The 13,796-nt window shown below is 37.2% G+C and overlaps 1 protein-coding gene across 3 annotated transcripts in view; it reads right to left on the bottom strand.

The window, feature by feature from the left end:
- The window catches only part of ARHGEF3 (Rho guanine nucleotide exchange factor 3), a 96,301-nt gene that overhangs the window by 61,578 nt on the left and 20,927 nt on the right, over positions 1 to 13,796 (bottom strand). For all 3 annotated transcript variants that reach the window (XR_010744446.1, XM_066326732.1, XM_066326735.1), the window contains exon 2: positions 11,787 to 11,853. Coding sequence is in view for 2 of the 3 variants with exons in the window: in XM_066326732.1 (XP_066182829.1) it covers positions 11,787 to 11,853 (67 nt within the window). In the remaining variant the exon portion in view is untranslated. The remainder of the gene's footprint in view (positions 1 to 11,786; positions 11,854 to 13,796) is intronic.

The raw sequence follows: 13,796 nt of genomic DNA, 5'->3' as shown, positions 1-13,796 counted from the left end.
TGGGCTTTAAACTCAAGGGCAGACAACTGTCTAAATGCAGATGTTTCAGCACACAAAACAGCTGGTAGATACTGGGCAGAACTTTTAAACATTTATTTCACTGAATTTTTTTTTTACTATTTGAAAAGTTATGGGATATGCTTAGGAGGAGTTCTTAAATTAACAGAGGCATAATGGTAAAAATGAAGTACTGACTGTTTTAAAATCAGCCCACAATAAAGGAGTAAAGATATGCATGGCAGAGCACCCCAATTTTGCATGCAAGGACAAGGGCAGGCTTTGATTTTATCCCTAGCAGTTCAGTGTAACTAGAAAGAAAGAATTATACCTCACTCTTGATCTATCCTGTTCAATCTTTTGTGACTTACTCAGATCTATAAACACAGAGCTGGTTTTGCTATCAGCAGAATTCTGCATTCTTCCAGTGAGCAAGTAGGTCAAGATAAATTTAAATTTGTGTAGCAAGATAACAGCAATTCAAACTTTATCTTTAAAGAAAACATGTCCTTAGTGAGCTGGTGCAATCTTTCTTCAGAATAAAAAAATTCTGCTGAGCTTGGAGGAAGAAGATAGAAGGTGAAACTGATACCAGTGAGCAACCAGTTCCTTCGAGAGGAGGAGCCACATCTCTGCAGACAGAAAATACTGACTGAAAGACTCTTTAGAAAACAGACATTTTAAGCCAAGTCTTAAAAAATTACTGAAGTACATCACTCTTGGTGAATGCTACTGGCCTGTCTTCTCTGCCCAAAAGTGAGGTAAAACCCAATCTAGCCACCATCTTTTCAGACCCTTCCAGCAGAATATAGTATATTTTTCCAAGGAAATACATATAAATTCTACATATAAGCCTGCAATGTTTTAGAAGTATTGTTTAGTCTCTTTTTATTAACTTGGATTAAAGTTATTTCCTAAATAATCTTTTACCCCATACAAGAAACCCTAATCCTCTGCTATCAGAATTTGGTAATATCTGACCCAGGATCAAATATAGGAGTGCAATTTTTTCAAGTGTTATGATATCCATTGCACCAAAGATGAAGTTAGGTAGGCAGGCATTTTTCAATCAGATTTCCTGGTAACATTTGGATTTCCTTATTCCACTTCCTGGAGACCACAACATGTAAAGACTTTAACTTGCTATGCTTCTTTATACTTGAACTTGCAGTACTCCTTAGGCTACCTATAACCATCTGCCTCAGCAGCCATCAAAATTTAAGAAGTCTAAATGGAAATACCACAGATTTCAGCTTTATGTCAGGCTTTCTCTCATCAATCAAATAAACAACATTTAAAGCAGTCTGGGCCCCTGCTGTATCAATCAACACAAATTAATGGGAGGGCAAAACCTGCTTTCTAAGGTCTAAGGGAAGAAAACATCCTATCTGTGTTTTTTCCCTGCAGCTGCACATGAATCGCCTCCAAGGTACTTTGCACTTTGTTGACAGCAGCATCAAGGGCATCCACCTGAAAGAAAGTGCAGCCTGAACTTACTTATATTGAAGACAGCCACACAAGTAACAAGGAAGGAAATCTAAGATACTCTATCTAGATTCCAGACAGCAACTTCATCAGAAGAATGAGGTCCAGAAATCAGAACTGACAAACTATAAATATGCAAATACATGAAAGCTGCTCCTTTGGTCCCTGTGCAGTTACAGCAGCTCTGCCCAGTCCAACAAAACATGAAATGAAACAAGACAGCACCATGAACACAAGATCAAATAAACTGCCAAGAAATCCACAAAGCTCTGAGTAAAGAGAATTAAATATTGCTGTAATATATGGAATATATTGCTGAATAATTGTATAGTTTCCAAAAACAGAGAATGAACACCACTGTTTTGGGGTTTTTTTAATTAAAAGAAATAAATTGGACAATGCTACATCTCAGAAAGTTTCCTGCCTTAATATTCTCACTTGTAAAATGCCCAAAGCACTGTGGCAGTGTAAGGCTGAAGCCTGTCAAATGTCTGTAATCAGCAGCACATGACAAGTCTTCATTCACAGCACACAGTCCCCAGTTGCTGTGTCAAAAACACAGCAAAATGCGAGCAAAGCTACCTAAGCAGGTTCACTGCTGCTTTCTTCTCCAGAGTTCCTAAAATTACAGATATTACAAACAGGAAAATAAATACATTAAAATCCTTCTTCCAGGGCAGTATCCTACTGCTGCAACCAGGATTTTCACTGCACAAAGGGGAACATACACATCTCAAGTGCTGTGAGGTTTGGCCTGGCTCCATCCATGGGCTGGGAGAGATGCTCACTGGTAGCAAACTCCTTGCAAGACATCCAAATTTGCCCATCGCATCTCCCACAGTACAAGCCACTGAGTTTGTAGTTTCTCACATATTCTCCCAGAGATAAAGATCTGGGGAACTCTAAGATAATGCTTCCCAGAACAAGAAAAAGATTGCCATTATTTGCTGAAGACATTCAGAAGACAATAATTTTTATTTTCGTTCCTAGGACTGAAGTAGTCCAGAAGCAAATACCACAGCAAAATGCACCAGCCCCTGCCCAGCTGAGGGCTCTCAGGAAGCACTGCAGCTCTCTCCCATCTCCTCCCAGTATCCTTCCAGTCAGGACATGCAATTCTTAGGACCCATATACTACAGTGGTCATTTCATAACCTTTGCACAAGGCTACAGCTCTGCTTTGGACTGGAAGGGTCTGGGAGGACACAGGGACTGTTGAAACTTATGACTGCTACTTCTGAGGATATTTAAGGTTGTGAACAACTGAAAATAGAGCTTGGAAAAGAACTAAGTTTTGCAAATTCACTGGGGACCCTGCTAGCACAAAGATAGACTGAAACTGTTTTCTCACTGTGTGATATGAGTGTTTTAAGGATGCTAGATTTAACTCTCTCTGAAAAGCTTTACAAGTAACCACGATCTAGAAAGAGACAGACAGAACCTGTGTACAATTTTTGCATCAGCAACAATGTAATAAGTATTTTTAAGTGTATATTTTACATATCCTAAGAACATTACCTCATATCATGGTAGCATATTATATACACTGAATAGATCAACTGTATCTATACATATCATATTGTATTCATCCTCCATTGGAATGGGATATCCCATTGCAAAACACAGAACCCCAGAATTACAAAGACCTGTCATCATGAATGAAATTTAAGAGCTTCAATAGATTTGAATTGCCTTTAAAAATTTAACTTAGTATTATTAAAGAGATGTTACAGTATGTTCTTACACATGCTTATATTGTAAATTCTTTAGAGAAAGAATAGTTTATTACTATGTTTATGTAATAAACAGCAAAATGGAGACCATAGTTTCTGGTTTCTACTGTAATAACAAAATTTGTTTCCAGGCTGCAATAGAAGACCATCATATTATTCTTATCAAGCATTTATGTCAGATTTTAAAAGATGGCCATCATTTTTACCTGCTGTGTACATTCTAACCACAGCATCAGCTTTCAAGAAGAATCTTGCTCTTATGTCTAGAAATAAGTAGGATTCATTCTTCAACTGAGGTGTTTGACTAAATCTGCTTGTGACACACCTTTGTGTTTGGAATGAACGGGAGTCCTCATGCAGAAACCAACAAACCCACCCCAAAAGCTTCTTCCAATTCAAGAACTCAAACTTCCTTTTCTTTTCCCATCAGCTCCAGGACTGTTTATAAGCTGTTTCAGAAGTTCAGAACTTTTCAGGAAGCTTTTCCTTCTCTCCTGGTCCTTAAAAGGATTCTGCTTAGCTTTCTATCACAAGGACAATTTGACAAACTAAATTATAACCTGTGGGACTGCAGAGGGACTGGAAATGGAGAGGGAGATATTAGAATAAAACCTCCAGTATGGAGGATTTCCCAACTGTCTTCGGATATACTTTTGAAACCTTTTCCAAACGTGCAGTCCACCTATTTACTTTTATTTTTTATTTATTTAATCCACAGTTTTAAATAATAATACCTAAGCACTACCAAATTGGAAACTTTTACAATCAATTTAGAAGGGTCAGTGAGTTTTTACAGTATAACCACTAGGAGATAAGACAACAGACCATCACAACAATTTGGGGAACATGGAAAGTCACATTAATAATGTATCTTTGTAACAGGTTGTGATAACACCAAGTTCTCCTGCAAGCATCCCAACTTCTAAAACCCAACACAACAGCAGTTCACGCTCCCGTGAGCAGCCCTTCATATGTACTAGACGTTTGAAAATAAAATTGTTAATATGTAACAGCGTGGTATCAATAAAATACCAATGTATAGTGCAAAATTGCTTCTAAAATGTTGATTTCTCAGACTGAGTGGCATCAAATTCAGCTGGACAGGAGTATCACTCAGTTAACCATTACAGGTTTCTGAAACAAAGTCGTAGGAAATAGTAATTTCACATGGCATGTTCTCAAAGAGCAGCCACTGGTGGAGTGAGGGGAAACAAAGACAGAAATGGGCAGAGTTTGGTTTGAGTTAAACTGAGCAGGGGTCAAGGTTATGTGCTGCCAAACAAAGAAAAGAGCAGTAAATGACAGCAGGAGTACAAGGTAACACCCAGTCTATGATTAAAGACAGGAAATATGCTCTATAACAGAACATCCAACTTAGCCTAAGAGAATCACAATTGGACCTATCTGCTTTATCACATGCTGCTTCTAGCTCAGTATTGTTTGTATGTGCAAAATAGCTGGCATGGAGGGTTTATAGCATATACAGAATATTTCTACTATAAATAACAAACCACACCCGGAGCAAAAATAAACTTATTACAAAGCACTTACAAAGATCCATTTACAAAATCTTACAACAGTAACAGAATGACCACATGAAGTATTTAAAAAAAAAATCCATTCTTTCAAAAGATAAAATTAAATTATACAAAACCCTTCCAAATGAAAGATATCATACTATTTGCATTATCAGAAAAACTCAAGGTATTAATTGAATAACCAAGCTTTAGTAAGCCAAATACCCTTTGCAACAAAAGTAATGGTGGGAAAGTCACAGATGTTGAAGTCTGTGAAGGTCTTTTCAGGAATGCCTCAGCCAATTGCTCTATAAGGGCCTCAATATTCTTGCCTCCAAAAATATAGAATCTAAAGTGTATTTTCTATGACTGCCATGTAATTAACTTGAAAGCACCTCGGTAAGCTAGGTGGACAGTTTAATGGCTACGTACTTAAGTCATAGCTGACTTCAGATGTAAAAGCTGTGAAAGTTTAATAAACAGCTACTGAATTGAGCTAATTAAGTCAGTGCACACTCCTAAGCAGTACAGCACTTCCTAAGTAGCACGAGTAGTAATAGCTCATAAAACATGCACAGGTTTGTCTACCTGAGTCCCCAGCTATTGTAATCTTGGAATGTTGAATTCTAAAGGCCAGCCAGCATCATTCTCCTTTGTAACCAATTTATAAATAACTCAGAGCTGTCACTCCAGCACGTTCAGGATTGTTGCCACACTACTGTATGCAGAGGACCTTGTAACTTACAGTACCCATTGACCCTACGAAGAAATATGGCCATTTATCACAGGCCTAAAAACCAACACATAAACAAACCATGTTTGGATGGAATTTCAAATAAAACATTCTAGTGTGACTAATGGCTAATCTTGCATTACACACTGTGGGTAGAACTTAGGGTGATTAAACCATGCTGACTCAACATGGCTTTGGAATCATACATTTTTAATTCTTCAAAACTGTCTTAACTGGTCACCCTGAATTAGCTTTTGAATTTGGTGTATACATTAAGAATATGACAATTCTGATGTGTTTTGAAACTGCAGATGGAATTGACTGCTATCCAGTTACGCAAATGCCACACAATGAATTTCTGATAGCATCTCTATTTGTTTGCCAACGTAAATCTTGCTGTTCCAAGGGAAATTAGTCTTGTGACTAGTCAACAACAGTTCCAATGGTTTGTTCAAAACCAAAACCAATAACAAGCTAAACCACTTATAACTCCGCCCATAGATTAAGCAGGAAGACATCAAACCCAACTCTTTTACAAACAAAAATCCGTGTCCAGGGTGAATATTTGGTACTATTTAAAAGCTCCTGTCTTCTGAACCAGAAATTGTGTGTCATGGAGGGATATTTGTAATGCTCCTTACATTGGTGCTATCAATGGTGTGAAGCAAAGTTTCCCTGCTCCTGCAGGGCTCCTAAGAAAGAAATGCAAGAACAGAATTACAGGATTGCTTCTTACTATTTCTAGTGTCAGGTATCAGGGCCAGCCTGGCCCAGGAAAGATCAGTGCTGGACAGCAGCACAACAGCTCCTCCACAGGTGCAGACAAAGGCAAGTCTGAGCAGAGTCAGGCATTAAAAAAGAAGGGCTGAGATAAAATCTGAAACAGAAGAGCTTGAACCCACTGTAAGAAGACAGAGGAAGAGATCTAAAAAGAGCAAGTGGCACACACAAATTCATCACCTGTTGGAAAGAAGAAAAAAGAAATATGGAATTCATCTGTTCAAAGACAAAGGGGGAGGAGACGTGTCAGGGATTAAGCATCCACATATCTTTAACCTCTGCAGAGGCAAAGGGAGGAGAGCAGCCATGGGGAGGGGAATCCCAGCTGGACTCCCATGCCCAGAGTCTCTCCATGGCACGGGAAGAGTCTGACTCCTGTCTGCTATGTCACAACAGGCACAATTATTCCACTCCCAGCTATGCTGTGAGTACACAAAGTAATCACTTATAAAAACATGCTGTCAATGACAAAGTAACCATCCTCCTCTGAGGAAGCTGCTTAAATTGTGCATAGGAATATATTACACTAACAGAAAACCACATGTGTTTTTTAATGCATATGATACCTTGTGTTTTAAAATCATACTGGACATACCAAGAGATTATGGTATTTAAGCACATTTGATTTAGAGACAGTAGTGCATAACTTTGTTTCAACAAGTATGAAAAAAGGCCTGTGTGATATCACTTCTAATAAGTTTCTGTTATAGGTAATATCATTGCTTAGGAAAGCAACTATCAGTGGATACAGAAATTAAGTAAAACCAGGCAGAATCCAGGAGAGGTACAGAGGTCCTTCCTGTGGTAGCAAATAAGTATCTAATTTATGCAATTAATCATCACTTCAATGCCAGGATAAAACTTCTTTTCTCTCTTTGAAATTTTTATCCTGTTGAGATTAGTGCACCCTGAATGGGATATCTGAAGTGCACCAGTCTGCACAAAAATATACTGTTTTCCAAGTACTGTCTGAAAAGTGTGGAATTCTCATTTAACATGACACCTTTTCCCCCACAAACATGTGTACAGTAAAACTAGCACAGAAACCACTTACATGGCTAAAATTTACTTTCAGCATATTTAACACTTTTTTATGTTAGGTTTCTCATGAATTAGATAAGGCTTCCCCACAGCTCATTTAGATGCTTTTGCAAAACTACAAAGGAAACAAGAAAGGAGGAAATAGGAAGAAGCCACATTACAATAAATTATCTTCAATCTTCAGGCAACTGTGCACTAAACACTTGCCTCCATCTATTTCAAGTATAAAATGCTTATTAAGATTTCAGTATTTGTTTTTAGCACTGAAGATCTTCAGCCAAATTTCTTGTGTGTGGCAGAAAGGAAATAAAGAAACTGTAATAATGGTTCAGATGTTTGCTTAAAGCATGCAGGAAATTATGCTCTCTCAGTGAAACAGTGGAGAGGCATATCAGAGACAAGTGCAGACAAAACCAGCATCCTCCTCAGTTCTGCCTACAGCCCAATATTCTTCATTAACCAGGTAACTGCTTTTCTTTTGATTAACTGGAAGTTTCTTCATAGTCACCTCAAATGTTATCACAGCAACACCATGTACCACTACTTCTGCAAATGTACCAATTTTTTTATTATTATTTTTTAAGTAAAATAATAATTTTAATACTTCCATTTGCATATCTAAGTCTAAAAGTTCATCATGTTGGCATAAGCAAAGCGGGTGCTTTTAAGGGAGCAGGAAGGCAGACAGATAAAACAGCTGAAATCTCAAACTCTCAGACAGATTCTTATTTTTCTTGAATTCAGAACTTCCTTATTTAAAAACTGACTGCTCTTAGTGTGGTAAAAATAGCATACAAGCATATAACTCAAGACTATCAAAAAAACACAAGAACTTTAATCCTCACATCTTCTAATGGTGCGGAGATGACTGTACAAATGTAATCCTCATTTGATGGAATGCTTTGTGAAATGAAGCTGTTTCCCACTCTACACAGCAACATAACACATTATTTCCACAGACACTCAGAGCAGCATATTGACCTGTTCTCTCTTACTTATAAGCACCAAACAGTGATGCAGAGGAAAGCCACTAATCTACATCAAGGTTTTATGGGAAGGTGGCACCAAGAAGAGAACAACAGTGGGAGTTAATGGTAATCAGAAGATAAAGCAAAAATAGAATTAATACTAATTTCTGTACCAAGATCTGCGCTGGTGTTTTCTTTATATTCATTATTGACCTGCCTCTGAACTGCCCTATCCCTTCAGCTATTTGGGCTTCTCCTTACCAAGTCCCAGCCACAGTTTGATCCTCACCCACATCATCTTATCTCAGGGTCAGGACTTTCAAAGGCTGAACTGATAAACCTGCAGTGCTCTATAGATTTCTGCCTCCACTTTGTATTTCCATCTCTCTGCTTTTATACTCACTAGTGTTACTCCATTTCTACTTTTTTTTTCCATTTCTACTCCCTCTCTCAATTCTTTCACAGCTCTTTGCTTTCCAAGCTGCAGATTGCTTCTCTTTCCTTCTCCAACCCTATACCCAGGATAGACTTTTGCTTTTATTCCTTTTATATGTTCTATATTTTATATTCTTTTGCTTCATTCCTTTTCTATTTTAAGTACCACATCTAATACCTCACCTCCTATGTTCTCATTTTCCTCCAGTGTGGGCTATTCTTATCTCCACAGATTCTGTGTTTCTTCCTCTGGAATGTAGTTTTCACTACAAATACTTGCCATTTATAATAGTTTATTTGCTGGACCCCTCACTATAAGAATCTCTTCAAACCCCAAATTAACCTCATGCTTTCTGTGTATGCAGGAGGAGCTTACAGCAAAAAGATTTCACTGCTCAGTAACTTTAAGTCTAAATTTAATCTCAACCAGGTTTGATTTATTCAGTTAAAAAAAAAAATTGATAAGCTCCTTTCTCCTCACTGATATTTAAACACTATCCAAAATTCTGGAAGTCACTGCTACCACTATGTAAAACCAACAGAAACATGATATCATTCTGACATGAAAATCCCTATTGAGAGAGTTAAACATGATCTCTAACCATGGAGCTCAAAAGAGCTGCTCAAGATAGAAATCAGATGCTTCTGATAAATTTAAGTAAGGAAAAAAGAAGTGCAGAGGAGTTTCTTTGGAAAATGTGTAGCATCTAGGTCTTTCTTATCTTACTCTGAGATTTACGTTGGTGTATGTTCCAGATTTCTTTAACAGGTCCTTTTATACATGTCCCTGATACAGAGACATTTAAACTGAGTGAACCGACTGCAAAGCAAGGACAGGGAGATGGACACAATGTTACAATTCTGTGTTAATCACTTTAGTCTTTATTATTTTTGTGACTGTTCAAATGATCCCGTATTATAGTCTGTAATAATAGAAATAGAAATTAAAAAAAAAAACATAGCCATGAATAAGTCAGCTCCAGAGCTCTGTCATACTCAGCTGTGGCTCTGCTCCACTGTAAACAATAACCTAGTTATTTTAGCCAGTAAGGTTTTAGTCCTGTTTGAGAAAAGATATCAAAGCCAACCCATTATCTTTCACCATCTCAATGAAAACCTGTGTGACTTCAAGTCTGCTCATTGGGCTTTTCATAACACAGTCTTTCCATCTATTGAAATAAAGTAATGCTCACACAATGCAAATATCAACAGACACTTAGTCTCTCTTTTCCAGTGCTCAGCTATCTTGGCTTCAACATCCAACCAGATCAAGTGAACAGCTCATACAGGTTCTTCCCTTGATGCAGCCATTTATGTCGAACAATTTACTGCAACTGTCTACTAGGCACTGTATGAAATGTGTGTTACTATCTGTTACAGATGTTGACATCTGTGTTACTATCTCATAAATTTCCTTAAAAACAAGGTGGCAGCCATCTGTCACACATCTTCATTTCTACACATGAAGGAAACAGTTTGAAGATCCATTAACTTGTTGCCTGTTTTCTCTAATACTACTATTCCTATCTCCTTTCAGGTTCTTGATTCTGAAGGGTTTTATTCCCCAGTTTTCTGTTCTTTGTGTACAGCTCATTCCACCTGCACCCCACAGGATCACAGACCTCATGCTGCCACTGTAAAACCAGCCCTATGTCTTTATTTCAGTGAGCTACTGCTCTGAACTTGGGATCATTGCTTCTTCAGCTATAACTCATACCTACAATACTCTTTCCACTATTTTTATGCTTTCCTTCTTCCTTAATTACTTTTCCAGCATAGCTGGGAGAGATCTCGGGGAAACACTAGAGCCAATTTTATTTTTAAACTGGCTCTGAAATGTATAATTAGTCTACAGCTTGGAGGTTATTGATATTTTGCCTACACTCTTGACTATGCCATTGTGAGGGAACTATTTTCTTGGTATCACTGACAACTTTCCTTCACAAGAAATAGTGACAATAAAAAGCTCACAGTAAACAGTAGCAGATGCTCCTTTTAAAACACTGAATTAGAATGTGAAAATCAGAAAAAAATTTTGCTTTAATGAAGTTTACTGAATTATGAACAACACAGATCAGTAAATCTGTCAATGCAATTAACTCTTTCAGCAAAGCATTTAAGTAATATCTGTCTACTTAACTATTTTTTTGGAAGAAGCACAGAGAAAACAAATTTATATAATCTCCCAAGTACAAGTCAGTCCTCATTACAAGTAATGGTAATTCAGTGTTCCTTATACCAAAAGAAGTTTGCAAGGCAGAAAAGCCTTTCCTTTAACCAAAAGATTGTTATGACCTACATACAACATGCAGGGTCTTCTCCTGGACTGTATCCCAGGCTCCAGTACCTACTACACACATAGCAAACACACCCCTGCCACTGCAACACCACCATCAGAAAGTTTTACACCAAATGGTGTAGAAGGACTGACAGGCCACATGGGACAGAGAAGAGAACATGGCTAACACTCTGAATAAATTAACCTACTAAGAAGCTGCCTGAAACCTGAAGAGGACAAGAATTAAAGCTCCTGATACCACCAGCAAATATAAAGATTCTCAGTGTCACTTGCATTGCTTTTTCATGTATCTTTTCAGTGGTTTCTGTGGGAACACACAAGCTTCCATATTTCCTTACTCAGCCAAGCAAATAGAAATAAAACATATTCCCTTCTGCCTTGTAAGATTCCCACATAATTTTTGTTATGATTTAACTGTACTTCCGCAAAGTTTATATATACAAACTTGCAATAACTTTATATATATACATCTATATTAGAATAAAACAGGATCAGTCCAGTTTACATCATTTCTTTTCAAATGCAAAAACACACCTAATTTCTTTTAAATTTAAGGTAGGTTAATGTACAGTGTGATTATGTCCTGCACCCCACAGAATAACACAATCCATCATATTAAAAAAAATAGTGTTGGCATTTTTAGAAAGTGTTTTAGGAGGGTACAAAATTAAAAGTACTAGTCTAATTGTTTTGCTATGATTTTAGTCCTAACAGATAATGGTTTAACTACAAAGTTACACTGCAACAGAAGGCAGCAGGAGGGAATGGCATACTCTGAACAAAACAATATGAAACTTACCCCTCTGAAATTCCAGCCCTTGGTGGAAGGAAACAAGGAAAAATTATTCTGTTGCTGCTGTTTTGGCCTGCAAGATGAGACAAAGAAAAGTGTTGACATTTTCAGCTGCCATATTTTCTATATCAGTAACAGAATAACAATAGAGGGAGAAAAGAAAAACACATGCTTCAAAAAGAAAAACACTTAGACTTCCTTGGCTGTACCTCTGACAGGTTTCTGTCTTCAGTGTAGTTAAATGTTTTAATTCAGACTGAGCACTAAGGGACATGGCAGCCTTTCAAGTGTCCAGAGATGCTCTGACTTGACGTCTGACAGCAACTTATTCCTCCCACAGATTTTCAGCAGAGACAACTCTGACCCACTCTGTGAAGCCACAATTACACAGTGTGATGCACGATGGTGCAGCTGGACTGGAGTGGGACATTTCAGAGCCTTTGATCCTGACAGTGGAGCTACACAAAGGTGTAAAAAGCAAGTTAGCCAGCCTCTTGTGTGACGCTAAAAAACTAGAAGCCGATTTCTGTTTTTACTCCTTCCAAAAAAAAATCTTTCTCCTACCCTATAATTAACAGTGCACAATTATTTCTGAAGAATAACCATAACATGGCCCACTTCTCTCCTAATGAGTGCTTTTCACCAGTAAGATCTTCAATTAGTTCACAAAGGTAGGCAAACATTGCTGAGATTTTACACATGAAGTCAGATCAAAGCTCGAGTGACCTGCTGAAGCTGACCAGACCGACACAGGGTTTGGCAGCAAGACCCAAGGGCTGAGCACACTGCAACTCCAGCCATGCAATTAGACACCTTACAGAAGCCACCATAAATAGTAACAGGAACACAAAAACTTGACTAAAAAATAGCAAATTAAATGTCTGCTTCTCAAATCTCACCATACAACAATAACAAGACAGTGACACTGAAGTTAAAGCACTGAATTAAGACACAAGTTCTTCCTGCTGCCTATAGTTCCTGAAGGACTCCAACACACCATACCCAAATTTCTTTTCTTAGGGTCACGATAACAATAGTTTCCACTATCTTTTTTTTCTGCCTACTTTTTTGGTGTAAAATATTTGGTGTATGTATGAAAAATGTATGAACATTTTTGTTTTCATGTTCATTAAAACATCATAGAACTGCAATCACAGTAAACATTTTTAAATGCCAGCATAATGCAAAAAATTATAATGATGACAATTAATTTTTGTAACATGTACCAGCAAACCAGGCAAAATATTAATATCGAAGTGCATTGGTAAAGTCATTAAAGAGCACAAGGCAGCACACACGACAGGCTTTAAAGACTGTCCCACTAATAAATCCTCCTATTACAGCTTTCCAAGTTAAAATATTTTGAAATTGAATTTCTAATCTAAAAGCCTCACTGGAACAGTAAGTTCATTATAAAAAGAGAAAAATGTGATGAACAAGAGCGAGTTCCATAGATTATCGATTTAATTAAGGATAATTATCGATTATCCTTAATTAATGGTGTTTTGTACCTTTTTATTCACAGATGATCTCACACTGGAACCTGTCAGGTTTTTGAGAAAGTACTATGAGCTTTGTATAAAGTTGTGGTCCTTGCTAATTTTTAAAAAATATATATGTTCGAACTTACATTTCATCATTTTTATCTTATATTTTAATGTTTGTGCATTTCTTTTCCCACTTTGTTAAGAATTCCAGTAGTTCTATACTAGTTAAGATGAATGTAGGGGAAGCAAAAGACATTTCAACCTCAATAAAGTAAGTTTTATGACAGTTTAAACAATATTTCAAGAAAAAAGAATGACTTAATTAAAAATTATCTATCCCCACAATCATCCTGTAATGAGAACTGAGAACTATGTAATAAGCAATAAATTTGTCATATCATGCAACTACACTCAACTGAAGTCCATGCAGCAGAAGAAGGATGACTAAGCAATTGTTATCATCAATCTGTAACTTTCCCATTCACTGACAGTAACCCAGACTACACAAAACCAACCAGGCTTTATAATG

The sequence above is a fragment of the Sylvia atricapilla genome, chromosome 11 (genome assembly GCF_009819655.1).
Source record: "Sylvia atricapilla isolate bSylAtr1 chromosome 11, bSylAtr1.pri, whole genome shotgun sequence".
In the NCBI taxonomy this organism is placed as follows: Eukaryota; Metazoa; Chordata; class Aves; order Passeriformes; family Sylviidae; genus Sylvia; species Sylvia atricapilla.
Note: the sequence above shows the minus strand (reverse complement) of the source record. Positions and strands in the feature narration are given on the sequence as shown.